The 22,950-nt window shown below is 38.4% G+C and overlaps 5 protein-coding genes across 6 annotated transcripts; 4 read left to right on the forward strand and 1 right to left on the reverse strand.

Annotated features, from left to right (window-relative positions):
- The first annotated feature begins 183 nt into the window (after positions 1-183).
- On the forward strand, positions 184-4,242 carry LOC139641766 (TPA-induced transmembrane protein homolog). Its single transcript, XM_071516352.1, has 4 exons — positions 184-315; positions 723-883; positions 1,820-1,890; positions 2,025-4,242. The coding sequence occupies exons 1-4, from the start codon at positions 249-251 to the stop codon at positions 2,203-2,205; spliced, it is 480 nt and encodes a 159-aa protein (XP_071372453.1). The 5' UTR covers positions 184-248; the 3' UTR covers positions 2,206-4,242.
- A 3,275-nt stretch (positions 4,243-7,517) lies between these two features.
- guca1c (guanylate cyclase activator 1C) lies at positions 7,518-9,982 on the forward strand. The gene is made up of 4 exons (XM_071516364.1): positions 7,518-7,712; positions 8,260-8,409; positions 8,891-8,978; positions 9,846-9,982. Exons 1-4 carry the CDS (start codon positions 7,518-7,520, stop codon positions 9,980-9,982), a joined length of 570 nt encoding a protein of 189 aa, XP_071372465.1.
- Positions 9,983-12,723: 2,741 nt separating this feature from the next.
- Positions 12,724-13,143, forward strand: thrsp (thyroid hormone responsive). The gene has a single exon (XM_071516365.1). The coding sequence runs from the start codon at positions 12,724-12,726 to the stop codon at positions 13,141-13,143; it is 420 nt and encodes a 139-aa protein (XP_071372466.1).
- Positions 13,144-13,520: 377 nt separating this feature from the next.
- ndufc2 (NADH:ubiquinone oxidoreductase subunit C2) lies at positions 13,521-16,683 on the reverse strand. The gene is made up of 3 exons (XM_071516348.1): positions 16,463-16,683; positions 15,155-15,298; positions 13,521-13,715 (listed from the first exon to the last, which is right to left on the reverse strand). The coding sequence occupies exons 1-3, from the start codon at positions 16,599-16,601 to the stop codon at positions 13,666-13,668; spliced, it is 333 nt and encodes a 110-aa protein (XP_071372449.1). The 5' UTR covers positions 16,602-16,683; the 3' UTR covers positions 13,521-13,665.
- An 815-nt stretch (positions 16,684-17,498) lies between these two features.
- rab30 (RAB30, member RAS oncogene family) lies at positions 17,499-22,894 on the forward strand. Of its 2 annotated transcripts, XM_071516346.1 has the most exons (5): positions 17,499-17,627; positions 20,030-20,128; positions 20,220-20,303; positions 20,393-20,576; positions 21,084-22,894. In XM_071516346.1, the coding sequence occupies exons 2-5, from the start codon at positions 20,036-20,038 to the stop codon at positions 21,332-21,334; spliced, it is 612 nt and encodes a 203-aa protein (XP_071372447.1). In that variant the 5' UTR covers positions 17,499-17,627; positions 20,030-20,035; the 3' UTR covers positions 21,335-22,894. The 2 variants fall into 2 exon arrangements, with proteins under 2 accessions (XP_071372447.1, XP_071372448.1); XM_071516347.1 differs by lacking the exon at positions 17,499-17,627 and having other exon boundaries at positions 20,009-20,128.
- Positions 22,895-22,950: the final 56 nt, after the last annotated feature.

The raw sequence follows: 22,950 nt of genomic DNA on the forward strand, positions 1-22,950 counted from the left end.
TATTCCTTTTAAAGTGTGGTATTTTTTTTACAGAACAAACTGCTATTGTGTACAAATCAGTATGTTTGATTTCTACAATTCTTTCGAAAATTTTCCATCATGGTAAATGTACAGTGATTGTCAATGTGCTGCAGTACTATTGCATGTTCACTAGATTATATTTAATCTCACAACACTCCTAGATTAGCTCAGTGTGCAAGATAAAGACAGATCTGAATGAAGTCATCTTCTGGAAAGTCAGACTGTGGATGGTCATCATCTTCATCTTTCTCCTCATCGCTGCTGTGATTGGGATCTCACTGGGCGTGTGCTCAGGTAACGTTTCCAGGAATGTTAAATATGTTCAAGTTATCAAATGTTAAAGGCATAAACAGTTTGAGAGGTCAGGTAAAGATTCCTCTATTTAAATACTTCTGTTCATCTACTTTAAGAAAGGGTTTCTGACTTTGATCCATAACAAAGCCGTCTATTATGTTTTCAAGCACACGTGACAAGTTCATGGCCAGCTAAGGGTCAAAGTGGAAGTGCTTGATAACATAACACTCTGCAAGAATATAATATTAACACACTTGGTGCACCAAGCTTGAGGATAATTTTATAAGTCTAAAATAATACAACGATAATGATAATGTTTAACAACATAACTCTAAGTGCATTGTAAGTACTGAACGGACATCAGCGTATTCAGATTTGAGGCCTTGACCCAGTCTCTCTTTGAGCAGTGATCCATGAGGATGTGGATGAGAAGTACGACTCTTCGTCATTTGAAATCCCTCGGTATTTCAATGGAAGCTTCCGACTGACCAATCAGATCTTCACAGCAGAGCTGCTCACTCCTTCTTCCAATCAGAGCCAAGCCCTCTCCACTGAACTTCGAGAAAAGGTTTGTCTCAAATTGGTTATGTATTTCAAATGATGTCATTAATGGTTTATATTAATTGGTTAATAATTGATATTCAATATATAGTACATTAATATAGAAACTGTGGATTCAGCTGCCAACCACTAGCTTATTGGGTTTTGTATCGTCTTTTTGAATGTAGTCTTTCAAACTATAGAGGCTTTGCAGTTCCACACCATGCTAGCAACCACTTATGGCTCCATCATGGAGGTCCAGCGGAGCATTGGCTGGGCACAAGTGATGGCTAAATATATAACAACCGGGCACAAAAAGAGATAACTAACAAAGCTTGTGGTGTGGGAGTAGGTCAGTTCATTAACGTTAATAGTAAAAATGAATAGTCATGTTAAGGTAGATTTGTTTCCAAATTAAGGTTACTGTGACACTACAAGTTTTAGCTAAAGCTAACTCAGTTAACCCAAAGAAGTTGTTTTTTGGCTTTAGCTAGCGAACTATAGCCATTTAGCAGAACAACATAATGTTAGCCACTACTAACACAAACATTACTAGATATGTTTCTAGTGTGCAAATCGGACGTGTTTACGACAGTGATGGTTAACTGACCAGATACTATGATTAGCTAGCTATGCTTACTTTATCTAAACTCAAAATCCATCACATGTATCAGTGGCGAAACTTTCAGTCCCAAGTTAAAAATGGTACAGAAATTGACATCTATTCTGTACTGCTGAGAATTCATACATTTAGAAACATGACCAGCAGTTGACAGCCATTGTTGCCAAGAGCCGAGGACCCGAAAGCCCTCAATATCTACGAGTCATATTTTTGTTTCTGAATTAGCTCATACTGTACACTGTGGTGCAGAATAAAGCTCTCAAGGCGGTGAAAGTATGTTTGTATCAGCCAAACCTATTCACTCCTATTGTCTCCTTTGTTTATCTTCTCTGCCCCACCCAGCTGGCTGACCTCTACAGATCCTCCCCTGCTCTGGGGCGATACTTCTCCACAGCTGAAGTATATGCTTTCAGGTAAACACACACTGCACTGCGTAGTTAGAACTCACACTCACATCTGCTCCTGCTCTTTTTTTTTTGTCATTTTTACTTTACAGGCAAAATGTGTTTGAGCTTTAGTGCCTCAGTGTGTTTCACTCTCCCCACAGGAACGGCTCAGTCGTTGCCCAGTACCGGCTGAAGTTTCTCATGCCTGCAGAGCACGATCAGCTGGAAAAGTTCACGCTGAGTCGGGAGGTGGTGTATAACGTGTTCAGACAGTTTCTCTACGACCAGGAGCCAGAGACGGAGCCGATGTACATCGACCCACTTTCCCTAAACATGTTCTAAGAAATGGGAGAGAAATGTTCTCTTAGCTTCCCTACTTCTTATCAGTCCAACTGTTGTCATGTACTGCAAACCACAACCGATTTGTTGGCAAAATTTGACTCATCCTCAAAACGGACTGTATTTTGCATTCTTTGCCATGGTAGGTGAGATAGTTAGTAAGCTGTGAAGTCCCGTAGGTCGGTTAAAAGTAGCATGTGAGTTGTCAGTCTGTAGAAATTCATCATATGATGCTTCTTTACCACAGGAAGCTGCAGCCCACATGCTTCCAGTCACATTTCCAGTCTTTTGAAATGAAGACAAACACAACGTTACTGTATGTTGTATGGATGCTTTCATTTTGCTTGGCAAGCTTTTCATAACCAGTCTGTTCCCACGCTTTATCAGACTGTTCTCAAGGGTATCAGTCAACAATGCAGGACAGGTCATGACAAGGGACTGATGACTGTCAACCTGAGTGGGCTGACTCACCACCAGAGACTGCACTTCCTGTATTGGGGTTTCTCATGTTCTCGAGATTAACATGTTACATGATATTTCAGATTTCAATGTGCACCGCTACTACCACTATCGACTGCAAGCCTATTAATAGAGTACTGGAATCAGTGTCAGTGTTGTAATTAACGTTTTTATATCCACTCCCTGACTTTCACTGTGATTTTATATATGAGCTTTTGTGCATGTAAGAAAACTTGTGGCTGAATGAGCTGTTAATTCAAATGTTTTTTAAATGGAAATGCAGACATTTTAATGTTTTTTGCATATCGTCGATATTCTGCTTCAGACAGAAGTTTCAAACCCCAAATTTTCCTGTAGAACGCTATAACAAAATTAGCCTAGAGAGCGTCATAGGAAAATTAGAGAACTCCATTCCCATTCAAATCTACACCACAGAGACTTAATCTCTATGATCTACAGTCTTGAATGGTCAAATTTTGGCTTGGCACACTGGGGCTGCCATGGAATATTCGATAATGTTGTCATGTGTTGATTTGGTGCATGAGTGCTTGTGCGTTACCATGGCAACGACATCATTTAAATGAACGTTCCAGTGGCAGTTGTGATGAACATTCTAACTTTCTGGGTCTCATGTTCTGTCCACACATAAAACCTCTTTGGACAACATTATCAAAACTCTATGGAAGCCATGTTAGGTGAACCAAAGGAAATCACCATGATGCACTAGGAAGTGTCCTTTCCATCTACAGAAATAGAATGGATAGAACAGTCATTCCCATTAGATTTCTGTGTTTCTATCCATTCTATCCAAGTTCTGTGTGTGATCCTTTTTTTTTAGCTCGACTCTGAAAGCTATGCATACCCATATAAAACTACATGTGCTGTACACTATGCCAAACCTTAATGCAGTACAATATATTTACAATCTGTATTTGGTGAGGAGTGTATACACGCTCCCATTTTATTTTTTCCCCAACCTTCAAATGCATTACATTTTGCACAATGAAGTTTCAAGTCTGTTTATGGATCTTTTTGATATATTTTTTTTGTTTGTGATATATACAGTAGGCCGAGTAGTCTTTCTCATTTACCCTGCTGTTATTTTAATAGTCCTCATGACTGATCAGTAGAGGGAGTGCATGTTCCATGTGCAAGTGTGAGACCATCTTAAGGTGTGACTGGCCTCTCCCTCCCTCTCTCTCTCTCTCTCTGTTTATGCATGTGTTGTTGCACTTCACATTTATATTCATAATTTTCTTCTTGGTAGTATTTGTAGTAGATGTTTGTAGGTAATAGTACTTGCAGTAGGTCCTAAGTTTAGGAATTAGAACTATGCCAGTGTGTCAGTCAGCAATCTGTCTCTTGGCAGCGATCATATAAACATGTCTGCCCTCTAATAAGATTACAGATGTGATTAATCTTTATGCCAAATTGTCTCGCCGCAAGGAGCCATTCGGTTATTTATTAGTCCTCATTTCCAGTTGGCTGCAGTCTTTATAAAACGTGATGGAAAACAATACAGCCTTCTTTTGGGAAGCTTAAGCCAACTGAGACACTAATTGCCATGTAGTCATTTTTTTTTACAAAATGTTATCAATTTATGTTTCTGGTAAGAATACATCTGATTATGGTTGATGGTAATGGTTTGATTAAGATAATTCTATTTCCATAATCCAGACCCTTTATGTAAATGCCAGGATGTTGCACTCAGATGTATACGGTTTTTATCTGTCATAGTCAGGTGCTTTCCACTAATCAGTTAATTTGTTGATATTTGGCATATAGCTCAGATCTTGTTAAGTTATTAGAATCACTATAACTTACTAAGGGTCAGCTAACCTTCCTACCTCAGGTGGACTCTGAAATATTTACAATATCCAAGAATAGTGTAAAATATGAGGTTTGCTTATGAATAGCAGAGTCCATTTCCTTGAGTTTCAAATAAAGATAAATAATTAGATAATTATATGACACATAAAAATACAAAAAAATGCCCAATGGAGAATTTTGACAGAGACTTAACCCAACACCATTGAGATATACTGAAGAGACCTATATTGAATAATTTAGCTTAAAAGACAGAATCACTTTGAAAGGAGAATATTATGTATATGATATACTAATTCTCCATAATATATGATAGGAAATATTCAGCATTTTTTTTTAACTTACCCAAACAAAACAAGAGAGAGGAAGTTTCTTGACCCACTGTATTTGAAGTGGGATGTAAATTTTCATGTTCACCACAACGAGTCCTAAAAGTCTTTGCTGCAGCGTGACAGTCACATGCTGGCCAAAAGGTTAAGTTTAAACAAGTGCATCAGGGAGATCCAAGAGATTTCATCAGTATCATACATTAAACCCAATCACACCACCTGCACCTTGAAACCCAGCTCACACATTGCAAATATTGCATGCAATATTGCATATTGCAGCAAGAATAAACAGCATCAGCTCTCTCTATATTCAAATTATCGATTTAGACTGTACAAGCAGGGTTTACTTTAGCCACTCTTTACTGTATCTTGTGTCCTGTAGTTGTGTCTCTTTAAATGCTAACTCAAAGTAAACAGTTTCTGGGTTTGAAGAGGTTGGCAGCAGTGGCAGATTATGTGCCGTGGCACTAGACAGTCACAGGAGAATAGATCTAGGTTGTATACACCTGATAGGCTAATAGATATTAGCTGCCAGTCCTGTCTGTTGTAACTGGTGGTCCACCTTAATCCTGTTTTGAGAATTGTTAATCGTCTAAAGGGAGATTTGCTATAACAAGCACGCCAAGCTTTGATAGCCTGGTTGGTTTAAACAGTGCTCTGCTTCTCTCTTGTATAGGAAAGCCTTTGCCGAGTAGTTATGCAGATGATCCTCTGAAACAGGTCATGCAGAACCACGCATAGGTCAGCCACCGTCTCTTCCAGAGCAAAAGGTCTTCATAGGTCAGCAGCGCTGGTTAAACGTGGATTTATCCGTTCTAGAGTAGTGCAAGCCATTTATGTATTTATATAAACCCAAACTCAGTCATGGAGTAAAATGTACTAAATATGTACAATGCAAAACATGCTATGAGAAAGACTTGAGTTGGTGTATCATGAAAGTGACAATTATCTATGTTTTTGTACAAAAATGTGTGCAAAATGCGTAGAGTATAATTTCATTGCAGATGGGATATCTGTGAAGTATCTTGATTCAAGTGAAAAAAAATGTTTTTACATTTATTTTTATAATTTTTTTTTTTTTTTTATATTTTTTTTTTATATTTTCAGGACACACAGTTAACTTTTTCCATTTTAACAATGCAGTGCAGAGATTCCTAAGGCCATGTTAAAAACTCAGTTTATAGTTTTTGACCATGTATGTTTAACTCAACAATGACATGAATCCAATGAATGGCAAGAAATAACACTGCAGTTACCATTCACATTTTGTCTGTCTGTATTATTTTATTGCAAAACAGCACAAACTCCCAATATGATGTGCACTGCCGCAGCATCCCTCACACTGTAGCCCCTCCAGAGGCTGACCTGGGACCAGCAGTAGCCATCTTTGGTCTGGCCTATCAGAAGGTTAAACCTATATTTACCCTTCATAATGATAAAGTGTTCACTCCTTTCCATTTTTATCTTTTGTTTCTTAGTATTGGACACAATTTTAACTGAAAAATGAATTTGACAGCTACAAGGGCGACTTGGAATGAAAGGCTCTCAGTCCTCATAACTTAAATCTAGCAAAAAAAAATCAAAAAAAAAAATCACTTTATTCACTTGTGAATAAAATTGTGAACATTGTACATGTGTGTGATTGTTGTTTATTTCATATTCTGATTGTTCTTCCTGATTATTTCATATTCTGATATATAGGACTATATTTATTTCTGGTGTGTAACAATGTATGGAAAAGCAAAAATAGAATTTCTATAATAGGTTTCATGTGTTACTTATAGCTCAGAAATATCCTTAAATCCCCCTTCATGTTATGTATAATAGTAAAGAGGATAAGTCCATTACACAAGGAATTCCCCGAGTTAATCATCTGTGCGTCGGGAATCCCAGTTGAGTAGAAGTCTATGATAGTCTTGGTCAGTGGGTATATCTGGGAAAGTTTACATTAAGATTATTTATTTGCATGTATTGATTGATTGATTTTATTTTATTTTATTTATTATATATTATTATTAGTGTCATACACCATACTGGTACTCAGCCCACATAGGCTTACAAGACAGTGTGAAACAAAGTGATCAAACAAAAGCTACAATACTGAAAACATAGAATGCATGTTGTCCATCTACAATTCACCTTTATATATATATCTATAAAGAAATGTACAGATTACATAGAAGAGATTACAAAAAATATGGCACTTATAAACATCTTACACATCTTATTTCAAAATACAATTTTGAAATAAATAGTACAAAAATCAATACTGAAACAGAAATATGTCAATCAAACACGCAGCTGTATCCCGTGAGCCCGTGGGTGATGCTGACATTCAAGGCAAAGCTCTTCAATGAAACACCATAATCCTCCGGGAGGCAAGAGTTCAAGATGAGGGAGAGGCCCTCCGTGCACGCTAGACCCCAACCGAGTCCATATAACCATCCAATCCCATTGCTATCCAGCGTAGTGCATGTCAGAGATGTCCCGAGGTTCTTGGAAGACTTCAGCACTTATCCCATTAAAGGGTTATCTCTCCTTTTGGCAGTCAGAAGACATAAAGATTAAGGCTTTCGTTGCATGAGGTTTCAGCCAGGCTCAGTGCTGCCTGACTCTACTACCTACTACCGTCGTCCTCAACCGTCCCCTGCTTCTCTGCCAGCTCTCTGCAGGAATCTGAACCTCACCTCTGGAGGAATCATGGGCGCCCACAACTCCAACCTGGACGACATCCTGGAGCAGGACATGCACCACTGGTACAACAAGTTCATGAAGGAGTCTCCGTCGGGCCTCATCACGCTGTTTGAGCTCAAGACCATGCTGGAAATGAATGGCATGACGGAGGAGGCCAGCAGCTATGTGGACCAGGTCTTCCTCACCTTTGACATGGACGGGGTAAGATAATGCAAACACCTACGTATATTTGCCTTTCCCGTGCCAAGGAAAACTGTATGATTGTATGAGCAGCTAACATACAATATCACTGGTGATTTGCCAAATAACTGATAGTGAGGAGTTGGGTCAGTTGAGCGTCAGTGCTCAATTTCAAATGGATTTACATGGAAACTTTAACACTTTAAAAGGAGCTATGAGCGATAATGGTGGTTTCTGACATTTTAGGAGGGATCAACAGAGGTTAAAACCTTCTCAAGACTGTCATGATCAACTGTGACCCATGAGCTCTTAAAATAAGTTTAGGATGAAGGATTATAAATGGCACCTTATAGGTGTATGATTTATATGTAACTAACTGCTCTAATTTCCCCATAACTGAATTACCCTTAAATATGTTACTACAATGAACAACCCTCTGCTTAGAATGATCCAATCTCTCTTGCATGAGTTCAAGTACTGAAATCTACTATTGGTGCTCTTGTTGCAGTAAGAGCATAGGCATTTGTAGTTCCCTCCCTAACTGTCTCTTTTATCTCTTCTTTTGCAGGATGGATATATAGACTTTGTGGAATATATTGCAGCAATAAGCTTATTACTGAAAGGAGCAATAAACCAGAAACTAAAGTGGTACTTCAAGCTCTTCGATCAAGATGGAAATGGAAAAATCGACAAGGAGGAAATGGAGACGATATTTAAGGTGTGTTTTCTTTTAACGTTGCATCAGGAGAGTTTCACAGATCGAGGGCCCCGGGCAGTTTATAGTCTCTCTCGCCTCTTGTCACTGTTCCCTGAATTGTAAAGCTTATCTCTGAAAGGGTAGAAAAAGGTTTAACTTGCCATGAACTAGACGACAGATAATCCAGGGGGCTTCTTATGTAATCCTGAGTCTAAAAACAGCCTTCTCCATAACCTAATTCACTGACTACAGTAATCACCTCACAGACTACATTACATTTTTTTAGTAGTAGTAGTGGTGGTAGTAGTAGTAGGAGCATTAAATTATATTATTAAAAGTATATTAGCATAACATATCATTCCATTATTCAGTCTCCTGGTTAGTCCCGCAGGCACAAAGCCAGAAGCTGTGAGATCGTTGAACGTGCACAACTTTATATCAAGTTTTTAGTCCTTTGTAAGTTTCTGTTTAACCCAATTAACTGAATAAACTGTTCTACCAGGCTATTCAAGATATCACCAGGAGTTACGACATCCCACCAGAGGAGATAGTGACTCTTGTATACGAGAAGATTGATGTCAATGGAGAAGGTAAGGAATATCTTCGACTCTTGTCAAACCAGTATTAACATAATAACATAATCATTCAGCATCCCTTATCATATATGCACAATTTCTCAACATAAAGCCCGGAATGTTTTCCTGGTTGGTAATACCAGGCATGTAAAGTAAAGTTATCCTCAGATGCTTCTGGTGTTAAGAGTGAAATATTGCATTAATGGGAATGACTTTGTTGGCAACGAGAAGTTGATAAACACATAATTTTCAAATTTATGATTTGTCCCATATACACAATAGAATATCCTCCATTATGACAACCCCACAGAGGTGTGGCCATGTCAACTTTGCTCGAGTCCCAAGTCAGTCTCAAGTCTTGAGGCACAAGTGTCAGGTCAAATCTCAAGTCTAAATGTAGATTACCAAGTAAAGTCCAAGTCAAGTACATGTCATTAATGTCAAGTTTCTAGTCAAGTCTCAGGTCTAAATGTAGAACACCAAGTCAGGTCAGAACAAATCAAGAGTCCAATATCAATTTAATATCTTAAAAAACTTAAAAGACTTGTCAATGCAATATTGTTTTAATAGGATAAAAACTTGGTAAGTTTGAGCATCGTGAGAATGATCAATTTCAACTTCAATAAGTTCAATCATTCCATACAAATTCAGAAAACAATTGAAATTCTCATAACTTTCAATCTAAGTAATTTTCACCAACACAAGATCTAACCCAGGTCATCATAATACAAGTCAAAATCAAGCCCCAAGTCACATGAACCCAAGTCAAGTCAAATCTCAAGTATTCTATTCATGCATCAAGCCAAGTCTCCTCACCTCTGCAAACCCAAACATTAAAAATACAAAGATGTAATTGTTCATCTTTGCTATGTGTTTCCCCAGGTGAGCTGACGCTGGAGGAGTTCATCAGCGGAGCAAAGGAGCATCCTGACATCATGGAAATGCTCACCAAAATGATGGATCTTACCAACGTCCTGGAAATCATCGTCAATGGTCAACAGAAGAACGCTGTGAACTGAATCCTCAGTTTCTAACATGCTGGACTGTATAGAGAGTTTGAGAAGATCATTTCCTATCCAAAGGTAACGGTGGATTTTAAGACGCAACAATGATGAGTAAAGAGTGCAAGTGCTTGATGAGAGCCAAGTCCCAGCTCAGTCAGGACAGGCTGAACTGATTTGGGTGAAAAAAAAAAAAGAGGAGTCCTGAGCACTTGTTTGCCGATATGATCTCTCTGCACGTCACCTGTGGGAAGCAGAGACTCGGTCCTCTCCGCTCTGCTGGAGCTCTCACTTTTCCTCTATGCCCTGCTGTTAAGGTTTAAAACACTTTAACAGGTGAGATGTTCTGAGAGACTCAGTGAGAGGTGGCCCATCTGCTTTCGGGTTCCCATCAAGGTACGAGCAGATGGCTCATCGCACCTACAAGGTGCATACTTCACTTCTGAGTTACTTAATTAGACAGTTGGTGATCATTAAACGCTGTACTGGGTTCTTGGATTGCAGATCTGTTGAATACGAAGTGACAGGCAGAGTGTGGCACTTTAGTCTAAAATGTCTTGGACATCTTTGGGATAATTTGTGTTCATATTTGCATTTGAATTCCAATTGGTCCAGTTTAGATCATTTCTCCAAAAATATCTCCACTACAAAAAACACCTTCCTATTCCAAATTGGATCTAAATTTCATTCTATTACAAAATGATTCCACTTAATGGGCGATTACATTTGTGAGGACCATCTGAAACACAATGTAAGTGCAATGTACATTTTTTATCTTGTTTTGTGTTGTTGCCATTCTTGCTATTGTTGTATAAAAACTGCATGAAATCTACACTTTATAAAAAATGTAATCCTAACTGAATAACCATGGAACGATTGCAAAATGTTTGTCATCATGTACATGACGTTTACTGAAATGTTACTGTATTTTGCTTAAAAAAAATGTTGCCTTAACAATCAATACAATCTTTTCTTTTTTCTAAAAAGTTTCCTTGCATTATTTTTTTTTAAGAAAAATGCATCACCATGGATTGTTTACTGTATGGTTGTTCAATTTTCCTCCAGAATAAGACACAGAAGTCTATTTCACAGGCCTGTACCCAAATTGCATCCTAAAAAAGAAAATGGCATCCTAAAAAAATATCCATCACATGTGGATAGCATATCTATTTTGTTTTATGTAACACACAAATTAGTATGTTATGCAGATGGGGAATACAGCAGCAAATAGTTGAGAGTAAGACAGTGTTAACCAATAAGGGGTGACAAAGGCAAATAGAGTGTTAAAGAAAAGAAGAAAAAAAAACATTATAGCACTTTGAAGCATCACTCCATGTGGGTCAGTGAATGTATAAAGAAGGCAGGGTTTGGAACATTGCTCTAGGGCGCCATCTTGTGAGTAGAAGAATTCAACCAAGTGTTAAATTGGATGTGCTGGGAACAGATCTCTGGTGGAGAGCCAAGTAAGCTCAGTTACTCTCACATGTATAAAACACTGCACAATCTTCCAGTACACATGTTCCTTCCTTGTAATTAATCACAAACATAATGTATTTGAGTACATGTGAACAAAATCAATTCCTATACCCCTTTAACTCCTACAATGTGAGGGAGTCAGTCAATGTGGCAATATAGCTTAGTTGGTACATTTTATACCTTTCTCAACAGAGGATCCAAGAAATGAGACAGCAGCATTGAGAAACTATTTCTGTTAAATTAAAATAGGATACATGTCAATTAACGTTAAGGAATCAGACTCAGAACATAGGATGAAGGCAAATGCATGGTGCCCAAATGTCAAGCTGTAAATATACATCACTACATTATAATTTAAATCCTATCTGCACCTAGGAACTGCTGCCCTGTTCTAGCAAAACAGGATAGCAGCTATATTGTGTTCTTCAGTGAGATAAACTAAGATTATGTTGGGGTTTTTTTTTTGTGTAACACAGCCCTTTGGCTCCTCTCGTGAACTTGTCTGCCAAGGGACAGACTGTCTGCAGAGCATTCATTTCCATTTGTGCAGAAAATACTAGAGCATGTCACACACATGAAAGAGCCTCAGCATCAACATAATTTAGTTTGGAGGGGGACCCATAAAAAATGATTTCACCCGGCCCATCTGCACCCATCTTATCCTAAACTGCTTTGTCCCATTTTTTTTTTTAATTATTATATCAGCACCAAACTAAAGCTTGATTTTCATTTCAGTTGCAGACTGATACCTTACTCAGCCAAACTCATTTTACCTTTGCAATGTTATGTGCAAACAGACAAGAAAAGAACTGGGAGTACATATCTGTAAGATAACCTCCTACTCTAAACAAAGTTGACCTTGGCTTAACACCAAGCTTTAGGTCACATCAAAACTTGACATCCATCAGGCCATTTTTGAACTAGAGAATCAATAGAAAACCATCTTATTCTTCCATATTTAAGGTCATCCAAATTGGTCTGCATGGTTAATGATTTAACAGTATATGATATGGGTGGATACTGGTCAGTTGCCATTACAAACTCAAAAAAATGGCAGGTTGTGTAAATCAAATAAAGATAAGACTTTGACTCGACATAGCACTCCAAACGTTCCTAAATCTATCGGACCATCCAATTACGTAACTGTCCTGATCAACCCACCTCAGGCACAGACACATCGTATAAATACACCAGTGTCTCTCCTCATGGCTTTGCACTGCACTCAGGCTTCCTACCACACCACCACAAGCACAGGAACAGCCCGCCAAACCCAACTGGAAACCATGCAGTCTGCCGAGGCCAAAATCAACAGAAACAGCGTGCTGCTGGCACTGAGGCGGTACAGCTCGGCCGTCCGGGACATGGAGCAGACCGTCCTCCTCCCCAGCCTGCTGCGGGACGTGCCCTCCGATGAGGTGTGGGACTGTGAGGCGGCGGAGGAGTTCTGCAAAGACTTGTATGAGAGCTACCAGATGTTTAAAGCCATAAGAACCACGGCGGAGAGCGGCCTCATCCCGCTGGATGAGCGCAAGGCCAGGAGCAACACGTCTCTGAGCAAAACCCTGGAGCCCCTGCTGGAGTCGGACCCAGAAACCCTCTTCCACTTCCACCTGAGAGGACTGTATTCTGTCATGAGCAACCTCACCGAGAAGACCCAGAGTCTCACAGACAAATACATGGACATCATCGGAGTGGCAAATTAGACACCAAGTCAGATGTGTGGACATCAAGCAAAATCTTGTTGGTGTTTGAAAACATGTAGCAAACTAACTTAATCATCTCAAATGTCAAACTGTTTACATTCAATAATAACACCATGCTTCTGACTTAATGAAATGGAATAAAAGTGCTTTGCCTTCACTTGATCATTTGTACCTTTTGAGTTGCCAGTTGCACTTGGAAAAAGCAATACTATGCATTTCTTTACACATATAATGCAACACTATTCTTGTTAATGTATGAACAGATCAGTGTATTTGGCTTGATTAACATCCAAAGACACAGAGAATTAGGAATTTACTGTCTAAAATAATGACACATTTTATGAGTGAGGAAAAACATTCAGTCGAAACAAAAATAATTACATTTGGGTATGGTTTTTATTATGTACATAACTATATTTCACACAATATGTGACAGAAAGCTTTCACAAAAAGGACAGCACAGACAGATGGTAGTCTGCAAAATGTTCTCTCTCTCTCTTCCATCTCGCCAGCCGCCAACGCTTAGCGCACAGGATGGAAAGGCTCGACAATCTCTGCAAAGGTCTTTTTGTCTGGTGAGATAAAGGGAAAAGAGAATACGATTTGATTACACACAAACGTGGGCCGATATATTTTAACCTCTGATTACTCTGTGTAGACCTACAGAATGTCCCAAAACACTTCTTACTATACAGAAATCATAGAACAAACTACAGACCATGGAGATCATATCCCCATTTATTGACTGGATTTGAATAATTTGGTCTATGATCAATATATGATGTATGCTGATAGAAGCAGGGCAATATGATACTATAGCTCAAGATTATCCCTCACATCAGAAATGTTCTAAACTTTTTAAGACCCTGGAAATGATCAAATTCAATCTTCATGCTTCCCAGCCCTGTGTAGGAACCCTTCAGTAGAGCCACATGATTTGACAATATTGTCTTTCGGGCGCAATACATGAGTAGGTCTGCTGTGTACTCAAGAATGCAGACTTCTCAGCACATCTTATTCATTTTTTGAACACTAAGAAGCCAGATTTGTGAAGGGAAACCATTGTTGAGCACGCTGCCTTAGAAATCTGTAAATGTCAACTATACGCAACTTCATCCTTTGAATTTTTAAATTTTGACAGGTTATAGGAAAGACCATGTCTTGCTCTCAAACAGTCTAATAATTAATTGATTCGTCGGATCTGTTCAGAACACTGATCTACAGCTTTCCATATCAAAGCGTCACATTTTGTTGGCTCATATTCACAAAACAATTGTTTGTCTTACATGAACATTGTCCTTAAGGGAAAATCTTTGACAAGGCCACAAGGAGAGCACTGAGGCTCTATCTCAAGAATCTAATCAAATTCAACCCTTGCTGTTCTGCCCATTGATTTGTTATATAAAATAAGATGAAACTGTAATGATCTCCATGTAGGAAATTGGGTCATTGCAGCAGCAAATAGTAGAAATAAGAATACAGTAAATGGGGGGTATTTAAACATAACACAACTGACAATTACAACACTAGAATATATCACATAGAAATATATGAATACAAAGTATGAAAAAAATATGAATTCTAGCACATATGAAAGTGTGCAGCCATAAAACATAGAGACAAAAGAAAAAAATAATGAAATATAAGTACAATATTAAAATATACCAAAAATATAACATATAGACAGTATAAAATAAGTGACAAAAATAAGTAGATATAGGCATTATGTAAAAAATGAGAATACAACAAATACGTGAATTAATAACACACACACAGGCCATACAAAATGTGTGTCATATTCATATTAACAGGTTTAAAGACGACCATACATATGTACAGAAAGTGTCTAAGCATGCAAAATGATTATGATATGAATGTAGCCTAATTGCTTTAATGATTTTGCAAAAGAGGTGTTTTGGAGGGAGAGGGTATGGAGAAGTCCTTTGCAATGATGTTGTTGTGTCCTTCTGTCTTTTGTTTTATGATCAGAAAAACTGAAAAAGCTACTTACCCTTCATTGCAAATTCCTCTGGGTGGAGTTTTATATACTCGTTCATGTCCCGGTCAAGTCTGGCAAAGGTGTAATTTTCATATTTGGTGACATGGTAGCCAATGAACCAACCAAGGGTTGCGAGCAGGAATTGCCGATGAACACCTGGAAAAAAAGATCATGTGGACCTCAGCATACTTCAAAATATGACAATACAAGAATGTCAGAGCTGCAACACTCAAAGCACAATTAAATGAATGGTTTGAAGCCTTCAACCCTGCCAGTCCCACTGATGAGTCCATCATTACAAACGCATGTTGCACAGCCAAGCTTTGTTCAAACCCACAGAACTTTATATTAACTTCTAGTGAAGATCCCAAGGTTTCCAAACATACCAAACATCACACACAATAACATGGAAATGTGTATAAACTGATGCACAAGACATGACATGATGACAGACGTTATATAACTTCAATGAAGCGCTGGACAGGAAAGACAGAATATGTTTGTGACACTGACATAATGTATGGGAAAAAAACTTTGAAGCTCAAGGGGTTCAAGGGGTCAAGCTTGCCGTAAGCTTATGTAGGGTCACATGGCTTGCACCTTATACTTTTCAAGGAGGAAACAAGGTTTCTGCAGGTTTTAGAAAGCTAAATTTAGGACTTTTTAAGACCTTTTAATACTACCTGGAACTGAATTTAAGACCAACTTAAAAACCCTCCAAAAAAGAAAGAAATCTAACAAAACCTCAATTATTTGTGCCTGAACATGGCTTCAGAAAGTTATTAAACTATAAATAAGCAATGCAAGAAAAAACACATCAGATTGTTAAGAGATATTAAGTCCATTTGTGTTTAGTAAAGCGTAGATGATGCATACTAACCCTGCTGCATACTACTAACCTGTTATGTGGACATGCAGCAAAATGAAACCTGTAGCCTAATTACCAAAGAAAATGAACCTCCAAGGGCTACATTTGAGACATTTTAATACTTTTTAAGGAATTACATTTAGATTATTTATTTTAAGACTTTTTCCAGACTTTAAGGACCAGGTGACAGGGTTAGCACACACACACACACACACAGCACACACACAGTCATCATAACATGGATGTGTCAGAGATGTTTTCGTTGCCCCATGACAAGTTAATACTCTGCTGCGACAATGCATGTGTCGACTTTATCGTAATTATGCCACGAGTCATAATGACAGGGGAGGCTGACGAGGCTAAGCTTGCACACTTTTAATTAAAAGTTACATACGCTTGAAAGGAAGGTGTACCATAATCGCAGAGTGGAGGAAGGAAGCTAACATGCTAACCTGATTTCAGCGGCGGCCTGCGGTTAATGGCATTATGGAGCATCGCCGAGCACCAGCCGACGCCAGCCAGCCACAACGAGTTCCTGTTCACGATCCCCGGAGGAGGGAGAGACTTTGCCTCGTCCGGCATTAACCCCATGGCGAGACTGTTTTTTTACCCCGACCAGAAGATTTGTTACTGCCTTCTTCTGAGCTATCACCTCTCATAGGAAGCCAAGGGCATAGTGTGTAACCTAATAAGACGTCCGGCCACAACAACAATTCAGAAGCGTTTGGTTCCGCTCTCATCTTCACCGGGCGCTCGTTTCGTCACCTAGCAACCTACGAGAGGGGGGAGCGTAGTTATTATTTAACACGAAATAACTAGAAAAGGTAGCTAACGTTAAATTTCCTAGAGAAAATACGTGGGATAGCTGTATGCAACTGTAGTAGTAGTAGTATTGGTAGTAGCAGTAGTGGCAGTTGAAGTGGTAACGTTAGCAGCAGTAGAAGTAACGTTAATGTTAGCTTAAAAGTAGCAGCAGTAGTAGTAGCAATAACATTAGTTCTAGTAGGAGTAGCAGTAACGTTAGTAACTTCGTACTAGTAACTAGTTTTTTGACCAGTGTGAAAGGGGCTTTAGTGTGACTGTCTTAACAGTGAGTCAACAGTGAGTTTATAGTGTATATATGTAGCCTACCTTATCCTATTTTATTGTTTGTATCCTATGATATCACTATAATGCTATAGACTTAACGTTAGTTCTGCTGTGTTATGTGTATGATAAGCTTAAAACATTTAACGTTATTATATGATAACCAATACGAAAAGAAAAAAAATGCATAACATGTTTATTTTCGAGGCCTTGGCATGCGGAGCGCGATTGGCAGACCATTCAAAATTAGATTAGAAAGCCTCAGGTGTTTTCTCAGTCATGTGAATATTATCAAAGTGGATTTTTTTTTGGTTGAAATAACACTTATTTAAATGGTACTCCACTTCAGAGCATTGCACATCAAGCGCTGATGACATCATTGGAAGTGCAGTCCTCGGTGGAGAGACAAGCTGCTGAGCTGCTGAGGACAGAGGAGGAATATGCCCTGCCCAGCTGCTGCTTCGCCCATCTGATGAGTTCACCTATGCATACCAAGTAGTTTAAAGTCGGGGGGATATCCCCGTGTTTTTGGTAAGTACAAATTATTTTCCAAGTTCGATCCGTGAGGCTGACGTTGATGTTTTCCTCCTGCATCCTCTGATAGTGCCAAAATGGCTAGTCACACGGTAGCCTGCTAGTTGCTACTGTTGCTAGCTTCGCCCTTATTCCACCCAGATTGAAAACGGCACATTCTTGGGAAGAAACGTAACGTTATCTCAGATTAACTCAGTACGAAATGACACAGTGTAGTTGCTTTGCATTACAGAGCAAGATATTAAAGGGCGAGGAACGAAATGCGACACAGGGATAGAAAATAACACATTTGCAAGCGGATTTCAATTGACGTTAGCCATAAAACATGACTCATTTGATCATGGTTGTCAAGTCAGTGATTTCAACTATTTTGCCAGCAACAGCCAAGTCGGCTAGTTCCTAATATGTTTCACAAGGGGATATTTGCTTCTTATTTAGTAATCACGTAGGCCCGATTCACAGTCCTGATCTCTGTAGATTTATGCTGTTGCAGAGAATATTAGAATTTGCATTTTATTAGTCATGTGCACAGCCATTTCAAAAAGCTTTTGTGTTTTGTCTGTTGTGGACATTGACTGACAGTCGCAGAAAAGAGCCATTTTAACTTTGCGTTACATTTTGCAGGGTATTTTCTCCAAAAAATGTTTCCAGCTCTCATGGCTCCATAATCCCCCCTCAAACTGATGTACACCCCTCTAAACCAGGAGCACAAGCCACAAAAATAAATAAATAGGGGAAACACGTTGTGCAAATATTATATAAGATACAAATGGGATAACCACTTGGAGAAGTGCATGAGATGGTACATTTCTTATGTGTTTTTTTTCTGCTCAGTTCATGAAGCCATACAGTATGCTGTGCTTATTGGTTACAGCAGGCCTGTAAGAGGATATTTTGTCCTCAGTGGCGACTTATTAATATGTATTGCATACCAGTACCAGAGGCAGGGAGGTGTAACAAGTGATAACAACACATGAATAGCAAATTGATAAAACTGAGAAACCTCCAGGGCCTGTTTGGAGTGAGTAGCTTGCAAAACGGGATGGAAAGTAATAGAGTTCAAAGGTGCCCGCCCCCTTCATGCATTTTTCCCCACTTATTTATAGTGTACAGTCTAAATACTTGACTATAAAAACTAAGTAGTGTGCCTGTTGATGGTGAGTAGCCTTTTCCAGTATACTGCATTTGTAAACAAATTAGTGGTTATTTTCTCGAACATAAGTGCACTTTAAATCCAATATTGTTATTCTGTTTTCCAGTTTTGAATTAGCTGGCATTACGGAAATAATATCCATAAAGTAGTGGAGCAAAAAAACCCAAAAAACTAACCATATTGGCATGCAACATGAGCGATGGTAAAATGAAAATCAGTTCGCTCCATTATAGTTCAGAATTTAATTTTGAATGTTGACTTAAGGTTTGACTTCACTATGTTGGAACTGTCAGGTTGAATGTTGATATTTTTCACATAGCCTATACATATGTACTTGCAAAATGAGGTTTTAATAGTAAATGGTAAATTTAATATGGACCGTAACCACTGTTGGGGTTGTTTATGTGCCTAACATTTGTGCTATGGTTGCTGCGGACATTGCTTCAGTCTCACCCAAGGCTGAGATCAATTTTTTGTCCGTATATTAACTGAGTCTTAAAACCTAGTAAAAGATGCTGGCTCTTTCTACAATACATTTTCATAGTTAAGGTTTACAAGGTTTCATTGGGCTTTTCTCTAAAAATATGTCTGTACCTTCAAATACTTCAGTTTAGAAAACAACTAAGTAGACAATAACTTTGGTTTTTATCATCATCATCATTTGACCTTTTTGCTCTCTTTTTATTCTAGTCTCACCTGTACAGATTTTTTTTTTTCTCTTTGTTTCCAATGTTATCGTTGTATTTGAACAAATAACATAAACCTAAACTCAAATCTACATACTGTCAGGTAGATTAGATTGCCAATTTAATCCTCTGATGTACACTTTTCACTTGACTACAGTGACTACAGTTATGTTTTTTAAACATAAAATAATCAAGCAAACTCAAAACGATGTATGTCTAAAAACACACACAATTCTATCAGCCATTGAAAGCACTGAGGGTCAGGGTCTATTTCACCCACAACTCTTTTGATTTCTATTTGTTAAGGGTATTTAGGCCTTATAGAGAGTATGCTCAAATTTCATTTATGATAACTCCTGACAACACTAGCCTAGACCTACAGTATATTACAACAGTTTAGTAGTTTCACTGGTATCCTACATGTATTTATTTAAATTTCAAAGCATTTCTGTCGCACCACCATGTCCTGGAGGCAAATTTATTCAGTGAGTCAAATTCATTGATTTGGTGTTAATATGTTTACTCATCGCCCATTTTCTTTTCTCCTTTTATTTTTCCAGTTTAGCATGAGCATGGAAGATTATGACTACCTGTTCAAAATAGTTCTGATAGGAAATGCTGGAGTTGGGAAGACGTGTCTTGTCCGGCGCTTTACTCAGGTTTGTACAGGTCTGTGCTTGTGAGTTTTGAGTTACTGAATTACAGGGGAAAACACAAATTACTAGACTATTTTTCTATTTTTATTTTTAGGGCCTTTTCCCACCTGGACAAGGGGCTACTATTGGAGTTGATTTCATGATTAAAACTGTGGAGATCAAAGGGGAAAAGGTCAAGGTATGCAGAGTTTCAAAAAGGTATGCTCCTTATGTGTTGAAAGAACAGCATGGACAGACAATTAACCATTTCAAGCATTTGTTTTACAGCTGCAAATATGGGACACGGCTGGACAAGAGAGATTTCGCTCCATTACTCAGAGTTATTACCGTAGTGCCAATGCCCTCATCCTTACCTACGACATTACCTGTGAGGACTCCTTCAGGTGCCTTCCAGAATGGCTGAGGGAGATTGAGCAGTACGCTAACAACCAAGTGGTGACTATATTAGTCGGTGAGCAAGTGTTACTTTCTACTCTTAATAATTGATAGGGCTGTATCGTCATCAACATGCTGATGGTGCATTGTAAGAAAAAATGTTGTGTGAACTATATTTCTTTCTAGGATATGTCCTAGTTTTCTGAGCCCACTTGACATGAGACCATAAACTTGCAAGCTGATAAAAGTAATTGTTGGATAGATTCACAGAAAAAAAGCCAATTTTGTCTTGTCTATTGTCTAATTTCTGTGAAATTCTCATCACTGAATACATAAAAAACACAGAAAAAAACATTTTTTGTCTGAAAAAATTAGTCACAGTCCCCCCCACACACAACCCTTGCTTACATCTATCCCAGACAAGCATTCACACACACACACACACACACACACACACACACCTCCCCTTCCATCTGTGCCATATACACACACCCACCACCATTGTTAAGACAATGTGTGTTGTGACGTGAGAAGCCAAAGTCTTACTTGTTACGTTGACAGATGAAATGTGTTTTCCTCACAGGTAATAAAATCGATCTGGCGGAGAAGAGAGAGGTTCTCAGACAGAGGGCTGAAGACTTTGCTGAGGCTCAGAGCATGCTGTATCTGGAGACCTCAGCCAAGGAGTCCGACAATGTCGAGAAACTCTTCCTTGATCTGGCCTGCGAACTCATTCGAGAGGCCAAGCAGAACACGCTGGATAACAATGACACTGCCCCAATGCCCGGCGAGGGTAAAACCATCAGTTACTTGAGCTGCTGCAGCCTCAATTAGAGAGAGCTCGGCCTTACGGCCATGGTAACCAAGTAGCCATTGACTGTAGAGGGCAGATGGCAGAGCCCCAATGCCTCCGTCCTTCTGAGCTGGCATAAGGCCACTTCTTAGTCCCATCACTTTTAGTCCATGCCTTTTTAACCTTCAACTGTACAAGGGAGTTAGTCAACCTTCGTTTGGCCTTCCAGGAACAAGTATGTTCAGAGGAAACAGTTTAAGATGCTGCCATTATGGAGAATATTGTCCTCAGTGCAACAGGATGCAAAGTACATCTGGCTTTTTTGCTGCCTGATGCATCCAGGAACTCTTTAATATGTTTAAGAAGCTCACTGAATTTGTGTGGGGCTCTATTTTGTCCTGTTTATAGTGAAATGGCAGTATCTCCTTGTTTGCTTTTTAGGATCCATTTTCATGAAATCTCAACATTCACCAGCAGTATTATGTGAGTAAAAAGCTCTACCAGCTATTTTGTTACAGACTCAATATAGCTAAACACATGTTTCATAATCATTGGTGAAGGTTATCAGTTAATGGTAACCATATGTTTACATACAATATGTTTTAGTGATTACCAAGTCTGATCAAGTTGCAAATAGGATTTGCAAACTTAACCTAAAATCAGTTGCACAATCATTTTAATTCCCACCTCAGTTTCTTCTGCTCTAAGAATTGCATACAATGTTTTTAACCTTCATAATAATTAGGTTTTTCTTGAGTGGTTGTTTGCACCTGTCTGTCATTACAAACTGTGAAATATTTCTTTTCAATAGAACATTTAATTTTTACTTGCTGCTATAATACATGTTTTCATGTCAGATAACAAACTGAAAGACATTTATAAAAATACATTAAAACAGTATTCTTCATTAACAACTTGCGTCCCTTTTTGAGCATATTTGTAGTACTTAACGATAACAAGTCAGTTGATACGGTGTGAAACAGATGAAAACGCCTCTTAAATTGTCAGCTCATCAGTAGAAATGGTATACAATTTAATTGACATTTTTATTCAACTGTCATGTTTCTTTTACCCATGGAAGTGTATACTCCTGCCTTTTGTTGTTGCTGCCTATTCATGAAATTATATCACTTTTTATTTGTTTGAAGGGGTATGTTCATGTAGTTTTGTATACGACTTGTATTTGTATTTCATATGCTTTTTTCGTGAAATTTCTTGATTGTCCAGCATGTTCTGCCATAATTTCTAGTGTCTAACTTTATCTTCTATATACTTGCCATAATTGTAATGTACTGTATTGCACAATGCCATATACTGCACACTTATTTTTTAGTGTCATATTTTGTCTTTTGTTGTACAGACTTGTAGTTGATCTTGGCACTTTGCTTTTATACTTTACTGGTATTTTTTTTTTCTTTTCAATAATCCCTTTGTGAAGCTGGCCAGAGAGTATTTTGTTTTGCCGTTTACCTTAGAGTTAACAGTAATTACCCATTGTTAATCCCTTGCATCTTCTTTTCAACACATTATTGGAAATACAAAGGACAACGCTATGGGGATATTGTATTTCTTTTACTTTATGTGTACAAAATAATCCCAAAAGTTACTCTGTATAACATTAAATAATTACACTAAATATCTCATGATCTTTGTCATT

Source organism: Centroberyx affinis, unplaced genomic scaffold (genome assembly GCF_046629955.1).
Source record: "Centroberyx affinis isolate AG114_WGS23_722 - 3 ecotype Tasmania unplaced genomic scaffold, CSIRO-AGI_Caff_v1 ptg000399l_1, whole genome shotgun sequence".
Taxonomy (NCBI): Eukaryota; Metazoa; Chordata; class Actinopteri; order Beryciformes; family Berycidae; genus Centroberyx; species Centroberyx affinis.